Source organism: Pleurodeles waltl, chromosome 5 (assembly GCF_031143425.1).
Source record: "Pleurodeles waltl isolate 20211129_DDA chromosome 5, aPleWal1.hap1.20221129, whole genome shotgun sequence".
Lineage (NCBI taxonomy): Eukaryota > Metazoa > Chordata > Amphibia > Caudata > Salamandridae > Pleurodeles > Pleurodeles waltl.
The window spans coordinates 579,840,515-579,862,489 of record NC_090444.1 but is presented as its reverse complement, the minus strand read 5'-3'; the positions used below and the strand labels follow the sequence as shown (position 1 = coordinate 579,862,489).

Sequence of the window (21,975 nt, the reverse complement as noted above, 5' to 3'; positions counted from 1 at the left end):
CTCCTTAATTTCATGGACTAAGTCAAACTTTGGTGGTAGAAAGTTTTCAGAGCTGGAGTCAGTGTGTGTTCGGTCCTGCGGCTCAACCAGATGTTATTTGAAACACTCTTAATGGCTCCCTGTTTAAAACTGTTGTGTGATAAACTAGTTTTTTGGTTTGAACCCAGAGGTTAATACATTGTATGAAGTACAGAGTGGTGTAACTGACCTCTTCAGAGGTTGCATGGAGGATCAATTGGTTTAACTGGCAGTTTTTATAGATTGCATGTAGGAGAAAGATGTCAAACCTAGAGGTTCTTGTAGAAAAAATAGTTTCATAATTTAGCTTGGACTGGGCAGTTGTACCACAGATATTCAAAGCTCTTTAGTGATTATGCACAGTAAGCGGTTTAAATGGAAGCTAGGGAATAAGTGGTCTAAAGAGGTTGAATGGTGGAACGCTCTTATACAGGGAGTGCAGAATTATTAGGCAAATGAGTATTTTGACCACATCATCCTCTTTATGCATGTTGTCTTACTCCAAGCTGTATAGGCTCGAAAGCCTACTACCAATTAAGCATATTAGGTGATGTGCATCTCTGTAATGAGAAGGGGTGTGGTCTAATGACATCAACACCCTATATCAGGTGTGCATAATTATTAGGCAACTTCCTTTCCTTTGGCAAAATGGGTCAAAAGAAGGACTTGACAGGCTCAGAAAAGTCAAAAATAGTGAGATATCTTGCAGAGGGATGCAGCACTCTTAAAATTGCAAAGCTTCTGAAGCGTGATCATCGAACAATCAAGCGTTTCATTCAAAATAGTCAACAGGGTCGCAAGAAGCGTGTGGAAAAACCAAGGCGCAAAATAACTGCCCATGAACTGAGAAAAGTCAAGCGTGCAGCTGCCACGATGCCACTTGCCACCAGTTTGGCCATATTTCAGAGCTGCAACATCACTGGAGTGCCCAAAATCACAAGGTGTGCAATACTCAGAGACATGGCCAAGGTAAGAAAGGCTGAAAGACGACCACCACTGAACAAGACACACAAGCTGAAACGTCAAGACTGGGCCAAGAAATATCTCAAGACTGATTTTTCTAAGGTTTTATGGACTGATGAAATGAGAGTGAGTCTTGATGGGCCAGATGGATGAGCCCGTGGCTGGATTGGTAAAGGGCAGAGAGCTCCAGTCCGACTCAGACGCCAGCAAGGTGGAGGTGGAGTACTGGTTTGGGCTGGTATCATCAAAGATGAGCTTGTGGGGCCTTTTCGGGTTGAGGATGGAGTCAAGCTCAACTCCCAGTCCTACTGCCAGTTCCTGGAAGACACCTTCTTCAAGCAGTGGTACAGGAAGAAGTCTGCATCCTTCAAGAAAAACATGATTTTCATGCAGGACAATGCTCCATCACACGCGTCCAAGTACTCCACAGCGTGGCTGGCAAGAAAGGGTATAAAAGAAGGAAATCTAATGACATGGCCTCCTTGTTCACCTGATCTGAACCCCATTGAGAACCTGTGGTTCATCATCAAATGTGAGATTTACAAGGAGGGAAAACAGTACACCTCTCTGAACAGTGTCTGGGAGGCTGTGGTTGCTGCTGCACGCAATGTTGATGGTGAACAGATCAAAACACTGACAGAATCCATGTATGGCAGGCTTCTGAGTGTCCTTGCAAAGAAAGGTGGCTATATTGGTCACTGATTTGTTTTTGTTTTGTTTTTGAATGTCAGAAATGTATATTTGTGAATGTTGAGATGTTATATTGGTTTCACCGGTAATAATAAATAATTGAAATGGGTATATATTTGTTTTTTGTTAAGTTGCCTAATAATTATGCACACCTGATATAGGGTGTTGATGTCATTAGACCACACCCCTTCTCATTATAGAGATGCACATCACCTAATATGCTTAATTGGTAGTAGGCTTTCGAGCCTATACAGCTTGGAGTAAGACAACATGCATAAAGAGGATGATGTGGTCAAAATACTCATTTGCCTAATAATTCTGCACTCCCTGTACATTGGCTGGGCTACAAGCAGGGCCACTGAAATTATGCTACGGGAGGGGGACAAATTAAGTGGCAGGATTAACTAAATCATGCAGGAAGTAGAGGCAAATTATGCTGAATAATGTGGCAGATTTTCTGATACTACTACTTCATTATTTTGTCATTTTTACACTTGTTAACACTATCTGGGCATGGGTTACATCTCAGTTGAACACCCAAACATAGCAATTAGCAACAGAGGTGAGAAGTCAACCTCTGAAAAGGACATTCCACAGCGCAGCAACACATGTGGCTGCCATTTTGCTAACTTTGAACTGTTTAAGCAAGGAACAACTCTTTTTGTTAAAATCTGCTGACTATGCAGCAGATGATGGATTATGTGGCAAATGTGGCAGATCTAACTATGCAGAGAATGCAGCGGCAGCACAATCACATAATTCCAGTGACCCGAGGTACAAGCTAGGAGCACGAGCAGTGCCTCTATAAACAAGGGAGCTCATCAGCGTGTGGGCTTTTTTGGCTGGGCCCAGGTTTGCTGAACCTGGAATACTAAGGGTGAATTTTGAGTTTTCATTTTAGTCTATTGCTTTGTGGGAGGTGTAGTTGTGGCTGACAGCCATTGAAACACATAGGTCGGAGGTACTATTTCTGTAGTTTTAAAGGGAAATTCCATCAGTGGACATGGTGCGATCTGCTATAACTTTCATATTGTAATGACCCCCTTCAGTGTGGTTTTTTTAAACAAGAAGATGTATTTTTGATTAATTCCAGTGGAAATTGTGCGCATGCTGTTTTGCACCCACTTCTGCACTTAAAGGAAGTGGATAGCGGCGACAGAGCTACAGGTGATTTCACCAAATGTGTAAATTTTGAACAAATTATTTGACTCTCCGCCGGACCAAGGCGCTTTGAATTGACAATGAGGGAAGAAACTGTGCAGGTGCTATACAGCACTCTGCATTTGACTATCGCCCCCTCTCACAATCCCCCCTTTATGACAGCTTGAGGTTTGTAGACCTTAGAAGTGTTTCTTGTATCCGTCACACCTCGTGGTAGACATGCTAAGGTTACAATAAAAAAGATTTCCATAATGCACACTCCAGAATTCCACCCTGAGTGTGGGCCTAAAGATAGTATTCGTAAATGCCCTTTGTGAATACCCAAAGTTGTAAACTTAGATGATTGGTCTAACTTCAGACCAAACGTCTATGTTTACCTTTGTGAATCAGGCCCTGGATCCAGAAGATTTTTTGGGTCAGTACCCCTGTGCATCGGTAGGTTGCGCTGATCAGCTCCGCGAGCATAGTCTGTGCCGTCTGCACCAGAAGTGACACCTGTATAGGCACTACCCAGGCACCCTGACATCAGTTTCTTTTTACAACTTTCTGTGCCAGCATCGTAGAGCCATAAAGAACAGTGACCACTGGTGTGGAAAATCTAGGGCCCTGAAAGGGATACAGCCATGTCCCTAGAAATCCGTTCGCAGAGCGGGAAGGATGGGTGGTTAGGTAACGAATCTGCAGCTAGATATAGTCTATACCAGCTAAGGCATTACCAAAGATAAGTAACTTGTTCAACTGCGGGAGCCTTCTAGCTGCAGATTCCTTACCTTAAAATAGACACCAAAACAATACCATCCCTGGGTCTGCAGAACAATTTCAAACAAGAAAGTAGTGCAGGACTGAACGGGCAAAGCGCCTTTACGCCGGACCTGACTGTCTAGGCAGTAATGTTTGGTAAATGTGTGCAGGAAAGCCCACATTACTGCCTGCGTGCTAAAGCAGTGGTCACAGCTTCGGCTCTGGTGGAATAAGCACTCAGGGTGTTGCCTCTTGGCCAGTGCATAGCAGATTTTAGGCAGAGTATGACCCATCTAGAGATTGTTCTTTTCTGCACAGCCCTACCCTTTTAAGCTCCACCATAACTCACAAAGAGTTGATCATCCACCCGGTACTCTTGTGTGCAGTCAAGGTAGAATGACAACACTCATTCGGGGTCCAGATGATGGAGACGCTCCTCAATCTTAGAAAGGTGGGGCAGAGTGTAGAAAGCATATAAGATGATGGATTGACATACATGAAAGGGAGAGACCACCTTCAGAAGAAACAAGGCCAGTGTGCAAAGCATCACTTTGTCAAGATGTATAGATAAATAGGGTGGCTTAGATGACAAGGCCTGTAGTTCACTTACTCATCAGGAGATGTGATAGCTATGAGGAAAGCTGTTTTGATGGTGAGCGACCGCAAGAGACAATTGTGAAGAGGCTCAAAGGGAGCACACATCAAATATGTGAGAACAAGATTTACGTCCCACTGAGGCATTATAAAGTGGGGGAATATGGACTAGACCATTGGAGAATTTATAACCCTCCCTTGCTGCTGCAACAGAAGAGCCTCCTGAAGGGGCAGCCTGATCGGGGGATCACTGGCCAGGTCCAGTAGCTCAGCATACCAGACTCTTAGTCCCCCATTACAACCCTGGCGGTCCATGGCCGCGGTGGAGACCATCACATTATGAGTTGTTGGGTTTTGGCAGAAGCCAAACCGCCACAACACTGCCTGGTCCGCTGGTGCGATCGTACCGAAGCGGCCGGCAGTGAGCCCCTTCAGGCCAGCGGCAGGCCTCTGCCTGCCAGCCGGATTACAAGGCTACAGACCGCCAGGCTTTCTGTGGAGTGACCCCGCAATGAAAACCCTGGCGGTAATGCACCCGGTGACAGGAATCCCCATTCCTGTCACTGGCACACGCACCCCCATACATCCACATGCAGACACCCACTCCCCACACATCCACACACTTACAAACACCTCTCCTACCCCTTCATGTATGCTTGCATTCACATACACACCCCTCAACATACGCATACATTCACACAGACACCCCCACTCACTCGCATACATGCACACACCCTCACTCACTTGCAAACATGCAGACACACATCCCCACTCGCTCGCAAACAAATACTCAGACACCCCCATTCACGCACATGTACACGTACACAAACATTCACATTCAATTGCATACATGCACGCATTCACCAACCCCTCCCACCTCTGCATACTTGCAATCACGCACCCACACACAGACACCTCATTCCCCCTTCGGATGATCACCTTACCTTTTCCGGCGAGCTGGCCGTCCGAGAGGGGATGGGTCCTGGCAGTTTTGCATCGCCAATAAGACTCCACCAAGCCATATTACAGCTTGTAATACGGCAGGTGGAGTCTTGCTGGCATGGCAATGCTGGCGATGCAACAGCTTCTTCGGAATTGGACTTCCACTGAAAAATGGACAGCAGTCCTCCAATGACTCCTCATATGGTGGTCAGCAGACCGCCAGCACTGGCGGTCTGTTGGCTGCAGCGGCTTTGGCGGTCTTACAAAAAGACCACTGAAGTCATAATGAGGTCCTAAGGGGCACATGTATGTACTGGTTTTCCTGTTGCCAATGGCCCAATGCACAGAATCTGACTGTTTGCAACAGGAAAAAAACATTTTGGTATATACAGACCCTAATCGCAAAATAGGTTTGTGAGTCGTAATTAGGAAGGGGCGTTCCTTTCCTAACTGTGAGCCACAGCACAATGTAGCATTGTTTTGTGACCGTGAATGCGGTAACAAATCAATCGCAGTTCCCTGGGACCCCTTCCCCTTTGTGAATGGCAGCGAAAATATTTTTTCAGAGCAGGTAGTGGTCCCAGGGACCACTGACTGCTCTGAAAAATTTAAAAGAAAACTTTTTTTTTTTTTTAAATACATCTCATTTTCCTTTAAGGAAAACGGGTTGCATTAAAAAAAAAAAAAGCATTATTTAAAAGCAGTCGCAGACATAGTGGTCTGCTGTCTCCAGCAGGCCACCATCTCTGTGAGGGCGGCCATTCCGAATGGGTTCACAAATTGCAACCTACCTAAATATTCAAGAGGTAGGTCATTTGAGACCCCACTGCAAATCGCAAACAGTGAGTCGCAAACCTCAGGGTGGTACATCTGGCCCTAGGTGTCCAATCTGAGGCCACACAAATGACTTTGTCCCAGTCGTTTTTGACCACCTTGAGAACTCTGAGCAGGAGTGATATGGGCGGAGGGTGGAGAGGTACATAGGAGGGAGGAGCTCCACTCTAGACGAAAAGCGTTTGCTGAGCAAGAGCTGCCTTGGAAACTCTAACACTGCATGTTCTTGATGAAAGCGAACTGGCCTAACCAAGGCTCTCCCCCGCTAAAAGAGACCTTCGGATGGAGATGCTGTTTGTGAGTCACTAAGCAACTGCGAATGAGTACATCCACCCTGACGGTCGAGGAAACCGCCAGGTGTTGCACCACCAAGGGAGTGCCCTGATGTTCCAGCCATGTGCAGAGGTGCAGAGCAGCTTGACAAAGGGCCAACGACCCCACCCCACTCTGTTTGTTGCAGTAACACATGGTGGTGGTGTAGTCCATGACCACCTTCACCAGCCTCCCCTTGATGGAAGTTCGGAAGGCCTTCAATACTCGTCAGATCGCCCAATGCTCCAGCAGGTTGATGTGGCATCCATATTCTGCCAGAGGCTAGAGCCCCCTGATCTCTACTTCTCCCAGGTGTCTGTCCCATCCCAGGAGTGATGCATCTATCACTACTGCCAGATCTGGCTGGGGAATGGAGAGGGGTCTGCCGCTGACCCAATTGCAGTGTGTTAACCACCACTGCAGATCTTTCATAGTTCCCTTCAAGATCTGGATCTAGAGAGATTCCTCTGATGCTGTGCTCATTGGAACTTCAGGTCCCACTGCAAAGCCTGCATATGCCAATGTACATTTTTTAGAAGCAGGTTACAGCAGGTGATAGGTCGCAGCAGCCTCCGAGCCTGTCTCACCAAAACCCAGGCTAGAGGCTGAACATCGGTATCATAGCCTGAATATCCTTGACTTCCCGCTCTGGAGGATAAAGTTGAAACTGTACTGTGTCCAGAACATCTTCAGTGGAAGGGAGCATCTGAGAGGGAGTGAGGTGTGACCTCAGCACGTTTAAGGTAAACCCTGGTGAATGAAGGAGGTGGGGGGGTGACAACCTGGGGTAAGCCTGCCTTCAACAGCCAGTCATCGAGATAGGGGAAGACTAACGCCCCTGATCTCTACAGGTGAGCTGCAACCACCGCCATAACCTTGGTGAACACGTGAGGGGTGCTGGTCAGGCCAAAGGGAAGCATGGTAAACTTAAAATGCGTGTGGCCAACCGTGAACCGCTGGTAACACCTGTGGGCAGGTAGGACAGGGATGTGAAAATATACGTCCTGCAAGTCTGAAGCTACTATCCATTCTCCTGGGTCCAGGGCGGATAGAACCTGGGCCAATGTGAAAATGCTGAATTTCTCCTTCTTGAGGATGTAGATGAGGGACTACAGGTCTAGGCGACAATGAAGGCCTTTGTCCTTCTTTGGCACCAGAAAGTAGCAGGAATAGAAACTATGACCTACTTTTGGCATTAGGACCCTCTCTATAGTTCCCTTGGCCAAGAAAGCCACAGCTCACTTGCAGAGAAAAGTAAGATGATCTACAGTCAGCCTGTCTTGAGATGGTGGCATGGAGGGAGGGTCACGAAGGGGAGGGAGTAACCCCTTCTGAAGATCTGCAAAAACCCACCTGTCTGATGGGGTAGACTGCTAGTGGGCAGGTGATGGCAAATCCTGCTGCCAGCTGAACATCCATGACGGTAGAAGGGCAGATTAGGAGAGTTTGAAGGCTGCAGGGGGCTGGGGTGGTGGTAGTGGACTGTCCCAACCTCTGGCTGCCTCATCCAAGATGCCTGTGGATGTGCAATATCGGCAATGCAGAGGCTGTGGAGCATGTGTGGCATGATGGCTGGGTGGGCATTGGGGGGCTGGAAGCCCCTTCCATAGCCATGAAAGGGGAAAAAGGGGACTGGGTGTGGGGCAGGGCTGAGGATAAGCCCAAGAAAGAGCCAAAGCCCAACTGTCCTTAAAACATTCAAGCTCTGAATCTGCTTTCTCTCTGAAGAGACAGGAGTCATCAAAAAGCAAAGATGTGACATCCCCGAAAAAGCCAGTAGTGTGAAGCCAGGTGTGGCGCCTAAGGGCCACCATTGACGAAACTGATCTGTCCAGTGAGTCAGTCATGTCGAGTCCACAGCGAATTGTGAACTTTGCTGCATCATTCCCATTTGCTGCAGCTTGGAAGAGCACAGCCCTAGCCTCCTCCGAAACCAAAGGCAGCACTTGTGCAATGAATCACACAGAGCATGGGTGTAGCGGCCAAACTGCATGTGCTGTTTACAGACCAAAATGCCAGGCTGGTGGAAGAAAAACATATCCTTCCCAATTGTCTACAGCCTCTTGGATTCCCAATCCGGTGGGAGGTATGGAATGCACCAGGGTTAACACGGGAGGTAGGAGCCTGGACCACCAAATTCTCAGAGTTGGAATGTTGATTGAGGAAACTTGGTTCCCCTGGGGCAGGTCGGTGGCAACGGATGATTGTCCTATTCACAGGGACCCTGTGTTAGGCTTAGACCAGGAGCCCAAAAGGACAACTGTAAGGGTTTCATTGAATGGGAGGAACAGTTCAGATGAGTATACTCCTGGCTGAAGCACCTCTGGCAAGTATCTGGTCTTGACTTCCACAGAGGGCAGCAAAGGTCGAGGACCTCCGCAGCCCTCCACATCACCACTGCGAAAGTTGCTTCCCCCTCCATATCCACAGTACGGGGAGAAAGCATACCAGCATTTAGGGACGTTTCCAGGCCGCTAGCTTCACCCAGTTCCTCACACCAGTCCATATCATGTTAACAAGGCTGGACTTCCTCAGGGTCCAGTGACCCCTCCCATCCCCCCCTGAGTCCTAGCCCATAGAATTAGAGCTCAGGATCTGATCTGGGAGGCAAGGCTCCCGGTGGCACCAGATATGGCATTGAGTGATGTCCTTTCGGCTCCCTATCAGAGTCAGGGATTCAAATGGGGATGGTGACACTCGTGGGAGCATTGGCAGTGGAACCGATGCTAGGAAAGGTAGAGGTAATATGACTGGCATTGCTTCATATCCAGAAATGGATCCTTGGGGCTCTTCTGGGGCTGGGACCGGAGCCACTGGCACAGAACCAGAAGGGGGCCCTACTGACGGTGGGGTCCGAAGGCGAGCTAGAGGGGTCGGCCCACTCAAATATGAGGCACATGCTGTCACAAAATTCTTTCAGTTGGGTGACTTTGGAGTCCATGTCTGGTCCTTAGTCCTCCCTCTCAACAGGAACCGCAAACGGCATTGTGTCTTTCACCAGCCCACCATCAGCTTGAGGGAGTGCTGTCTCAAAGGCTTGGGATTAATGGCGTAGAGGTGAAGTAAGGCTTTGGGTCATATTCGCGCTTGAGGCACAACAGGCAAACAAGATGCAGTCCATCACCGGCTGATGACAGGCACCACATGGCTTGAAGCCGGCCTTCTTTGATAACATCCTGCCACACCAGGAGGAAAACCTCAAAAAAGTATTGTCAAAACATCAGAAAAGCTCATTCAGAAAGTGACTGAAGGAGTAGCTCTTCTCAAATCTGCTCTGGCTGGTGCAGAAAGAAATTAACTGACATCAGCGCACCTGGGTGGTGCCTATATAGGTGCTGCAGATGTCACGCCGACAATGTACGCAGAGCCGACCAATGCCACCTACCGGCGTGCAGGTGTACTTCTCACAAAAAATCTTCCAGATCCAGTTTGACGTCTGGGAAAGTTCTAAGGTAAGTAATCTGCAGACAGCAGTCTATTTCAGATAGACCTTGTGCTATAGACATTCTTGCTGAGAACCTACAGTGTTAATTGACAACAATGCCATTCAAAATACTTTCTGGGTCACTATAAACACTTAGGGGCAGATTTATGAAAAGTGGTGCTGCAACTAGTTCAGGGCCACTTTTCCTGCACCCCTTAGCACCCCCCCTAACACCATCACGGTAGTGCCATATTGAAAATACCGTGCACCATGGCGGTAGTTAGGGTGACTAGCGTCATAATTTTTTACACTAATCTGAGGCTTTGCCGGATTAGCATAAAAAATCATGACACTAATCCTGCAAAGCACCCAGAGGCCCATTGTAATCAATGGGAGCCTCTTTTTAAAGCCTGCACTTTGCAGGTGTTACAAAATGCAGATAAAAATGGCGCCAAAAATCTCATAGAATCCTTTGCACCATTTTTACAGCCCCCTAGCGCCTGAACGCCCCCCTTGCACAGGTATAATGTGGTGCAAGGGGTTACAAAGTAGCACAATGCAAGCGTTACACCAGTTTGTAAATATCGCTCTGTGTTTTTCCCCTCCCATTGCCCCATTAGCGACAAACAAATTATGCTAATGTGGCATTGGAATGGCACAAGGCCAGCATAAATCTGGCCCTTACACTATTGCCCGCTACCTCTTGCAAAACATACTATTCACATTTTCAGATGTTCTGTGGAGGAACTCAAATTTATATCTCTAAATAATACTCTGGGTTTCACCATACTTTTTCTCTGACCACAAATACAATTTCCTAACTTAACACTCTTACCCTTCCACTCAAAGTCAATTTCTGTCCAGCCTACCCAGAACTGACATACAATCCATACTAAGTACTTGCCTACATTTATAAAAGCACCTCTAAGATGGACCTTTCTCAAGATCTGCTTAGAGAATCAACCGGACAAGTCGATCCACAACTTAACACTGAACCTCAACATCTACATCAATGGTTTATTTATTAGTGGACACCTATGTTACCTGACTGCCTCTTTACACTTTTATACATTGTTCCATTTATACACTGAATATAGTTATTTCATAGACCTTCATCTAGCTGAGGAGTTACATCCCTTTAGCCTCTTTTCCATCATGATTTATGAAAACCCTTACATAATCTCTATCTTTGAGGACAAGATTATCTGACTAAACATTTTCCTCTTTGCCAATTATTTTCTGAGAACTTTAAACTCTACTAGCTCTATGCGCCCACTATGCTTTCCTGGAGTATGTAGCTGATTCATAGGTTTCCTGGACTTTCTTCACTTTCAGGTAACCAGATTCCAATCCTTGAAGACAAAAATGATGCCAATATATGCCAAACACCTTCTTTGAGCACTGGGTCAGGAGCAGCCAGGTGTAACATAGGTGTTTTACTTCTTTATTGGATAGAAAGCCATCACTGACATATGTAATCATCCATTTGGCAACCACTGCATATTTTCCTTAAGTATTAGCATTTGAAAACAGAGTCTATGACAGATTATTGTGCTAATCAAAACCTATTCCACCTAATGTTAATTCTTTGGTGCCACCTTCTGATAACTTTAAAAAATGTGGGTATCCTTGCATATAAGCATGTAAAACAGCACCAAAGCACACCCTGTACTGATTTGTAACAATAAATAAACGGAATCTCTGTGTTACCGATATAAAAAAATAAACTGCCCTTCTTGGATGGAATGAAAAGTTAACCATCGAGGTATAGTTACCTAAGGAACCTTACAAGAAACTAGACAAAGGAGAAATGTATCCCGTTTGATTTTAATGATCTAACAGACAGCATCCAGTTACACAAAATAAACTCGTTCCCAAGTTTGTTTTTGCAAAAGTATTTTGTAATTCTCATTCGACATAGAACGGTTATTTAAGTAAGTGGTCTTTTCTTGAAGTACAAAATAAACGAGAACAAAATGATTGATAAAGAACAGATGATTAAAATAAGCTGAGAGAGAATCAAGGAAGAACATTTCTGGTTTTGGGTAGTACTGCCTTAAAGATCCTATTTTCAAAAGTGTTTTCACAGTAGTAAAAAAATAAGGAAAACCTTTTGAAAAAAGGACCTCTACAAGGAGCACTTCACCTTACCTGTTATAGTCTACAAATCGAATCAACAAAGGGTAGAAGGCATAGAGGTCCCGTGCCAAGGTAGTCAATTCATCTAGGATGAGTAGCTCAGCCTCAGACATGTCACCTCTTCCCTCTGCTCTAAGATGTTCTTCATCTGCTATGACCATTGCAGCTTTTTTCTTTAATTTCTCCATCAGAGGCAGGAAATGGGTCTTTAAGAGCTGGGGTTTCACTTTGCTGATGATGGGCTGTGAAAACACTGATTGAAACCGTTACCATTCATTAGTATAATTAAGTTATAGCATAACAAAGCAATGACATTAAATGTAAAGAGACATTCCTATTTCATTGGTCTATGCAAAAAAGATCCACAACAATCTTCAAAGGATAGTGGACTTTCTATGGGTAAGAAGAATTACCTTTTACCGGAGTTTGGGCAAAGCTAAACAACTGCAACTAAAGTGATACTCATCCTATAACATAAGGTAGTAAATTAAAGGCATCTGAAAGCAACATTCCTGACACACATTCTGAACATTTTGTTTTCAGCATTATTGACGTAATATTGCCATACTAGTGAAGCTTAAAAGGTTCTGCCTTTCAGAGAAATGAAGTACATTTAAAATATGTACCTCCTGTTACTGAGCATTTTAGTGTCTGTTTCGGATGACATCGATCGATTGAAGTCACTTAGTGGGTCATTCTGACCCTGGCGGTCTTTGTCCGCCAGGGTCGCGAATGACGGAAGCACCGCCAACAGGCTGGCGGTGCTTCCAAGCCCATTCTGACCGCGGCGGTAAAGCTGCGGTCAGAAAACCGGGACTGGCGGTTTCCCGGCGGTTTTCCCCCGGCTGGGCGAATCCGCCAGGGCAGCGCTGCCATGGGGATTCTGACTCCCTTCCCGCCAGCCTGTTTCTGGCGGTTGTCACCGCCAGTAAGAGGCTGGCGGGAACGGGTGTCTTGGGGACCCTGGGGGCCCCTGCACTGCCCATGCCACTGGCATGGGCACTGCAGGGGCCCCCTAACAGGGCCCCATGAAGCTTTTCACTGTCTGCCTTGCAGACAGTGAAAAGCGCGACGGGTGCAACTGCACCCGTCGCACGCCCGCAACACTGCCGGCTCCATTTGGAGCCGGCTTCTGTGTTGCAGGCCTCCTTCCCACTGGGCCGGCCGGCGCTACCATGGGTAGCGCCGGCCGGCCCAGCGGGAAGGTTGGAATGCCGGCAGCGGTCATTTGACTGCGTAGCGGCCAAATGGCGGTTCCCGCCTGGCGGGCGGCAACCGCCGCCCGCCAGAGTTAGAATGACCACCTTAGTGTTTTAAATCAAGAGGATATCCTTGATCATAAAATGTCAGGAATCAGTTCCCTCAATCTGTTCTGGTTCAAGTACGTCTTTGTTTTAGTCTAAACCCTTGTTTATGGATCTTGCTCACTCCACTGCATGACTGTGTTGCCACTGTCTCTTTCGACTCCACAGAAACACAGCCTTCAATCCACCAAATATCATCCTTTAGACACTCACCTGTTCCAAATACCACTGTAAAATCTCATTCACTATTTAAATCTCTACAATTATTTAGACCCACTTTTGGACATAAGGGCCACTATACTAGGCAGGTTTAAGGGCAGAAACTCTTAACTAGGTGGAGAAGGCTCTCTGCAGAATCTAGGTGCCATAGAAAGATATCCATTTTATGACGTCTCTGAACATATTTTGACAGATATTAGAAGTTAATGTTCTTGGTGAACACATACAAATCTGAACAGAATCAAAGCAACTTTCTTCTCATTTGATGGTGAAGCACGATTTAAACTTACAAGGAGCATACGACGACTAAAAAAGAATACATGCTGCAGATGTTAAATTATATTTCAAGTTTAACTTTTGGAATACAAAGATGCCACACATATATTGGATGGACAGGGGGGCGGATGGGAGGCACCTTCCCTACAAAATAATTACTGAGAGAAATGCACTTTGTTGAACCTAATGATTAAATCATCAAAACCGACACCTGGGTGTTGACTACTTCATTCATGTGATTTCTCATATGTAATACTGATTTTGTGGTATATGTCCTGGAATGCCCCTGTTCCAAGCCATATATGGGCTGCACTAACCACAGTGCTAGGAGGATATTGAAGCATAAGAGAGCCATAAACATTAATGATGTACATTATACTATGGCGCAACAAAGACCTTTTTCCTTCTTCTAGTAAAACATGTACCCATGCAGCATAGGGTAGGGAATATGCCTTGACACTTAGAAAGTCAGAATCAGATATATAATTGATTTTGAGAGCAAATGTCCACTTAGTTGGAAGATGGGTATGTAACTCAAGGTGCATTTAGAAGGCAATTAACCTATTTACATACATGCAAAATAGAGAGTTCCTCCTGTTTCAGTTCTGTTTCTCCTCTCCATGCTCGGTGTTTAATTTATTCTTAGTTATGTGGACCCTTGCTCTTCATTCTCCTGTTCCAGTAACCCATGGACTCTTTTGTTTTTATATTGCAGGAAGAAAGGATGGGGCCTCATTATGCCCTTGGGACCCCATCCCCACGGCCATATCTAACTTAAAAGGGGAGGGGGGCAAAACACAAAAAAAGGGGGGATAGATTTAAAAATATTCCTGCCTACTGGAAGCAGCCATGTATTCTGTTTCCCTACCAGCCCTGATTTGGGCAAGGAAATAGATCCAATATTACTCATGCCTTTGTGGAGCAAGCATAATATATATATATTTCCCAGTGGGAGTCGCCACTGGGTAGTTATGGTTAGGATTGTCTTTCCAAAGGAAAATCATTTTTGGTTGGTTTATAACTTTAGTGCCATCTGACAAATGTTCATGAAACTTCCAAATAAAAGTCTCACCAACCTCAGCTCCTTCTTGGAAAGCTTCAGGGTGATCCATCAAGTGGGGGCCAAGAAAAAGGGAGGGTCGCAAAACATATTTTCCAATTCATTTTTCCATAGGAAAATTGAACAGTGATACTGACAGAAAGTTAGATCTTGGTCCAGAAAACTAGCTTTTTGTGGTTTGGTGTGAAACCGTTCAGTAAGCCTCAAAAACTATTTATGAAAGGCCTGAGCCGCCGTTGCAAAACGTTTAGGAGACACCCTCCCAGGATTGTTTTTGTGCAGGAAGGTGCCCCTTTATAACTATAACTGGTGAATTTCTGTGCTATTTAGAGTTTAAAACGCTATATTGTTACTGGGCATTTTAGTTAACTATAACATTACTTTAACCTTTAATTTTTTCAGTGAATTTCTAGGGTTGTTTCTTAATGTAAAGTAATATTTTATTACCATGTGTGCATCAAACCTCACTGAGCACAGCCAAAGGGAGGTTGGCTGCAGGACCAGGCCTAAGGCCAACCCTATGCTGTGCAGTGCCTTCGATCAACCCCCCACATGCAGCCAACCCAATGCTGCGCACAGCCTTTGGCTCTGCATGGCAGGTGGTTGGCAACATGGCCTGGCCATGAGGCTCCCTCCCCCAAGCCTTATTAGGTCACAGGGACCCCATCCCCGGGGCCAAGCAATACATAAAGAGGAATACATAAAGACAGGGGGTATGCCCCCTCCTTCCTAAGCCTAATTAGGCTGTGGGGACCCCACCCCTCAGGGCCCAAATATAAATAAAATAAAAGGGGAGGGCCACCATGCACCCCACCTACCCATCTCTTTATATGGCATGGGTATTGCATCCTCCAGGGCGGTGTCTTCTCCAAAACGGGAGGGAGGCCATACACCCCCTCCCCAAGCCTATTTTTGCGCTGGGGACCATATCAACCAGGGTGGTACTTTTTTAAAAGGAAGAGGGCTGTGTAGCCCCCTCCATGAGCCTCATCAGGGCTTGGGCACACCATCCCACAGAGTTGTGTTTTTTTTAAAGGAGAGAAGTGCTCCATGGCTCCCCTCCCCAAACCTTATTAAGACCTTTGGACTCAATCACCCAGGGTCACTCTTAATGTTTTAAGGGGAGGGGGACACATTGCCCTCCTCTCTAAGCCTCATTAGGCCCTGGGACCTCATCCTTCAGGGCCATATATATATTTAAAGGAGAGGAGGCTGTGTGGTCACCCTCCCCGATCCTCATCAGACCCTAAGGACCACATCCCCAGGGGCATTTCTGTAACTAAAGGGAAGAGGCCCACATGCCCCAGGGCTACTACTTCAGATAAAGGGGAGGAAACCCTGCAGCACCCTCCCCAAGCAGTTATTGGTGCCAGGGACCAGAGTCCTGGGGACCGCATTACTTAAAAGTGGGTGTCCTGCAGCATCAGCTAGCTCCCCGCATGCAGTGGGAGCCAGCAATGCTCCTGCCTGCAGGAAGCAGCTACTTATGTGTCTTCCTCTGGATTGGAGCAATATTTTGATATGTTTCCCTGCCCATATCAGTGTGGGCAGGGTAACAGATCCAAAGTATACTCCCAGCCGGCAGGATCATTTCCAAAGTTCTCATCCCCTGAGCGAAGACTTTGTGTTTGCTCCCATGTGGCGGGAGTTCTGCAAATGCTCCTACCAGGTGGGAGCAAACACAGGAAACTGCTGTGTCCTGAGAATGGGCCCCCAGAACATAGCAAGCGAGTTGGCTCTGGGGATGGGGTTGGAGGGTCCAGTAATGACTCAAGGAGTGGGGCGTATGGTCTCCTCTCATTTTTCTAATGGTTTACAGCCCTAAGAGATGGGGTCTCAAAGGCCTCTGAGGCTTGGGGAAGGGGGACCGCACAGCTCCGCTTCCTTTCTGGCATATTTCGGCTCTGGAGATAGGGTCCCCAGGGCCTATCATTGCTGAAGGAGTGGGGCTGCGCAGGGCACCTCCCTTTTTGATATGTACAATGGCCTAAGGGGATGGGGCCCTCTGGGCCTCTTTGAGGCTCAAGGAGGAGGCCCAGGAGGATTGGGTCACCAGGGCCAATTAGGCTCCAGGAGGTAGAGGTGTGCAGTCCCTCCCTTATTATTTTGCCTCGGTCACAGGGATGGGGTATCCAGCGCTTTTCAGAGGCTCGAGGAGGGGGGCCAAGGCCCCTTCCTCAAATAAAAACATAATGTGTCACCCCCTGGCCCACCCCAGGGGAGGGGTTAGTAAATACTATACTAATATGTCTGCCACCACTTCCTGATTAAGGTGGTGGCAGACAATCAGACCTCAGCAGGAGATCTGTGGGACCCATGGAGGCTACGCATTGCCAGATTTACAAAGTTTTTGAGCATTATTTAATCAATAGCTACTGAAAAAATGTACTCTATATCACAAAAAGCACTTTTTCTGTACCAAGATCTACCTTTCTGACAAATTTAGTGTATATCTATTCAGCGGTTTGGGCTGTAGATTTGTCTAAAGTTCTTATGGACAAATGAATTGGAAAAAACATGCTTTGGGGCCCCTCTTTTTTCTCAGGCCCGCTTGATGGATCACCCCAAAACCATCCATTCACAAGTTAATCAAAAAGTAGTAAATTTTTAGAAACTTTCATGTAGATTCATGAAACAGCACCAAAGTTATTAGTAACAGAAAAAAATGCACTTCCCATGGAATCACGATCTTAACTATTAACTACGCAGTGGTAACCCCCACTAGGCAATGATAGGCCTGGGGCAGTATAGTATGTGTCAAATTAGGGCTATTTTAGCTGTCAAGAGACTGAACTTTTAAACGCCATGTACCTCTGTGTATCCGAATATCTGTCCAAATTCCAATTAAACTCTATGGGAGTGCATCCTACAAGAATTGTCCAACTTGAATGACAGGTGAACTGTACAATGCAGATGTGGGCGGCATGTGGAATTGCGTAGCTATTTAGAGTAAGAACATACTCAGTTTTGATACCCTGTGGGGTGATCTTTAAATTCAGAGCCTAAAAGAGACCTGTAACATGACTGATAGTTGCCTCTGCCTGTTATAATCGATATGTGTAACCCAAAGAGTAAATCTTCTGATCCAGGCCTAAGCATGTTAAGTCTGTATAACTGGATGGAAAACTCTTCTGAGGATCGCTCCTCTGTAAGACCGCTTATCATGTTTGCTTTACAGAGCCCAAAGGATCTCTGAACTGTTGGATATTTCTGCTGCTTGAGGGCCTGAATCTGTACAATCTCAGTACCTGTCAGACAACTCTAAAACCAGGCCTCATACATTACAGATACTGCCTGAGCAACCAGGGTAGGAGTAAATAAAGGGATAGTTTTGCTTCTTCAAGCTTGCACATGTATTATAATCTGTGTAGCCTGAGAGATTGCTCTTCTGTTTAAAACTTTAATCTGTTACATTTGTGTAACAATGTCGGGGAACCAATACAACCATGCTTACCTGTTCTGTGTAATAGTCTCAGGGGCTGAGGAGGTGCTACACCTGGGACCTGTGATTGGCCTTATGGGCTGAAAGAGAATTAGGAGACAGTGAGCCAGTGCCAACGCTGCAGTAGGAAGACATGAACCTTGCAGGTAAACAGGCTTCTATGTCTGGCCACTATCTAAGACTGTAGAGCAAATATAAAATGACACCCCTAACTAAGCGAGAGTCTTGCATAGTAAAACAAGAAAACCTTTCCTACGCAGACTGATTACTCTGAATTCCCCATGTTAAATATAGCTCGGCTCAGGTGGATACCCTTGTTATTCGTGCTATAAGATAGCTCATTTGAAATAGCAAGTTGGCTTGCAATTAAGGATATGCTACCTGTTCTAAGTGTTCTTGCCCCTGGATGTTCGGATGTGTACTCTGTAAACAGGGGTTATCTCTTTTTGTTATTTTTGTGGTATATTTTCTTCTGCTTCTTCTGGATTTCAATTGCTTTTCTGAGAATAACATGGGTCATGGGATGAGTCAGGCATCCTGAGTAGGTGGGTGTTAAGCTCGGGATGGGGGTCCTAATAAAGTTCTCTCTCTCTTGACCTCTGGAACACACTAGAACTTTTGTGTCCCTGTGTCTACTGCTAAGGCTTCCTCAAGTGCCAAGGTGTCCTGCTTCTCATAGAGGCCTCTTCCTAAAGCTATTCTTGTTTCTTAATAGATTAATAATCTTAATGCCAATGTGACAGAACCTGATACTGGTTTGGAGAAGTGGTGCCTTCCAATCTAATACTACATCTGAGGTATCTGCCTGTAACCTGATCAAGTACTCAACACCTGGGTATTAATTCTGGGCTGGTTTAGAGTTTGGTGGAATGAATAATCTGTCACAAACATGGAGAATTTCCAGCCATTGTGTTTCAAGTGCATTGTAGCGTATTGAACCTGTAATATTGCAGAAGAGATATTTGTCATGTTTTGAGAGAATCTCACACCTGTCAAGCAATAAATCAGGCCCTCTGCTCTTTAAAGTCACAGCCTAAGATATGGGGGGTCATTACAACCCTGGCGGACGGTGTTAAAGCGGCGGTAAGACCGCCAACAGGCTGGCGGCCTTTTTGTGTGTATTATGACCATGGCGGTTACCGCCTTGGTCATCCGCCGCTTCTCCGTTCCGCCCGCCAGGTCGGAGACGACAGCTGGGCTGGAGACCTGGGTCTCCAGCCCGGCGGCCGTCACAATACTGCTGCCGGTATTTTGACCCGCCTTACTGCCGTGGATTTCCAGCGGTAGGAACCGCCATGAAATCCATGGCGGTAAGCACTATCAGTGCCAGGGAATTCCTTCCCTGGCACTGACAGGGGTCTCGCCCACCCCCCACCCCGAGTCCTTCCCCTACACCCCCCACCACCCCTGCCACCCCCCAATGGTGGCAGGGGCCCCCTCCCCACCCCGACCCCCGACATTACCTTACACATACACACCCGACACGCACGCAGGCACCACTAACACACATACACGCACACCCACTGACATACATGCCAACATCCACACATACGGTCAGACACGTACACCCACATTCAAACATTCACGCACACATCCATACAGACATACACGCACTCATTTTCAAAACACACAACACCCCCGCAAGCATACACGCACTCACACACCCCCCTACATACACAGACGCACACCTCCATGCACGCACACAACACACAACACCCCCCCACCCCCCTCCCCTAACGGACGATCGACTTACCTGTTCCGTCGATCCGCCGGGAGGTGACGGGAGCCATGGGGTCAGCTCCGCCGACACCACACCGCCAACAGAACACCGCCGCGCAGAATCACAGGACGTGATTAGCTGGGCGGTGTTCTCTTGGCGTGGAGGTGGAGCAACCTCCACTTCCCCGCCGCCCGCAAGTATGGCTGTTGGCGGCTCTCCGTCGGAAAAACAACGGAGGGCAGCCAACGGTCATAATACGCCGAGTGGCAAACTGCCACTACTGGCGGTCTTCCGCACGGCGGTCCCTCGGCGGTCTTGTTAAAAGACTGCCGAGGTTGTAATGACCCCCTTAGTGTCTGGCTAAGAGGTACTTGAAGAGTCAGGACATCAAACTCCAAAAATAAAAGCAATGTATGTCACTATTCAAAACCCTGAGTATCTTCTTGAAATAACAGCTGCCTTAAGGACACTGTGATGTAAATATGAGTTTACACGAATTGTAAAACAACATTTATATGACAAAATACCATTTGGAAAGGCAATTAAATATGTAGGTTTTTCTTATTGCAGACAAAAATCATTCCTAATCGATAGTGGTAACATGAAGACTAACAGCTTTATTACTGGTAGCCTATTATTTGGAGAAGGGATGCCAGGGGCCGGAATATTTGATTCTGGCTGATATCCATCACCAAATAATGAGTATTATGAGTTATTGAGCCTGGAATGGAGAAATATTATGAGGACCCAAGACAGCTGGGTCCTTTTCACATGCCTTTTCCAATTCTGAGCAAAATAACGGGCCATTTTTAGATGCCAATCAGTATTTGTTTTTAGCAGGTGTTATATTGCAGCAGGAAGAGTGCTGCAAGTTGGTATTGAAGGGGCTGGAAGAGGGCTTGGCAGGGCCAAGCAATGCTTTAGGGACTATTGCCTACTCTCCCCATAGCGCAGTAGTGTGGGGGCAGTGGGCAGGGCTGTGTCTCTACTTTGAGGTCCTGAGTCATCCACAGTTTTACCGGTTGAGGATTTTCACCCTGTTGGAAATGGCTCTCTCTGTAGGGTCACCCCAAACATTTTACCTTTTCCTTCCACTTTTTTCTGACTTTGTTTTTGCTGGCCTTAGGGCACTGGGCACTTTACCACTGCGAAGTGCATGTGCTCTCTACTTAAAATGTGGTAACACTGGCTTTTCCACAATTGGCATCTTTAATGTACTTATAAGTCCTTAATAATGTGCACTAAATGTGCCCAGACCTTGTAAATAAATGCTACTTAAGGGGCCTGATAAAACAACAAGTGATATGTAGTGAGGAATCATCTAAAAGCTACTTGATAGAAGAGTGAAAACATCAGCTGGTCATTGGAAATGCATAATACTTCTTACGGAAACAAATACATTTTTAATCCATATGCATAGCATATTCTCCTCCACCTCAGTATTATACACCTAAATTTTAAGTTAATCACATCAGAATGTGTGTCAACAAATCATACAACACGAATAACATATACCATGACACAAAACCTACAAGAAGCCAACCTAATTGCTACATAAACAAAGTGTGGCGGAAGACGCCTGAATTCAAACTTCCAAACTGTTTAGTAATGTGGCTGTGAGTCTCTGGATGGAACAACAGTCCACAAAGGAGGTAGTTCCACAAGGAGTCACACATTGAGGATACTCATGACCTCAGACTGTTCAGTGTAAGTCCCATATCACGTGTTCAGTAAATTTCAGAGTTGAACGAAGTCCTCCATAAGAGATGTTGACACTTGTCGGCCCCTGTCAAATATGTACCTCCTCAGGACCATGGAATAATGAAGAGCCTCTACTTTGACCTGTTACCTCTGTTCCACCCACTAGGTCAGGAGCCTGAGACATGAGAAACCTGCATAAGCAAAAGCTGTGATGTGCAGGGACAGTGTCAGCCAATGGCTTGTCTACTGTGAGATAACTCAAACTACCGGGCAAGCATCTCAGAGCAAACCTAACACATCCATGTTAAGGTGTGTACCGTATGAAACCGGCACTAAGAGCACAGGGAGAATTCTAAACAGTCATCTTTTCTCCAAAAGACAGAACGTAAACAATCTCAGTTCATGTAGTCCGCTGTTCTTCTAGTGGGCCTGCAG

At 46.3% G+C, this 21,975-nt stretch overlaps 1 protein-coding gene across 1 annotated transcript in view; it reads right to left on the bottom strand.

The window, feature by feature from the left end:
- The window catches only part of RYR2 (ryanodine receptor 2), a 2,714,825-nt gene that overhangs the window by 581,094 nt on the left and 2,111,756 nt on the right, over positions 1–21,975 (bottom strand). The window contains exon 68 of the mRNA XM_069234403.1: positions 11,831–12,071. Within this exon, the coding sequence (XP_069090504.1) occupies positions 11,831–12,071 (241 nt within the window). The remainder of the gene's footprint in view (positions 1–11,830; positions 12,072–21,975) is intronic.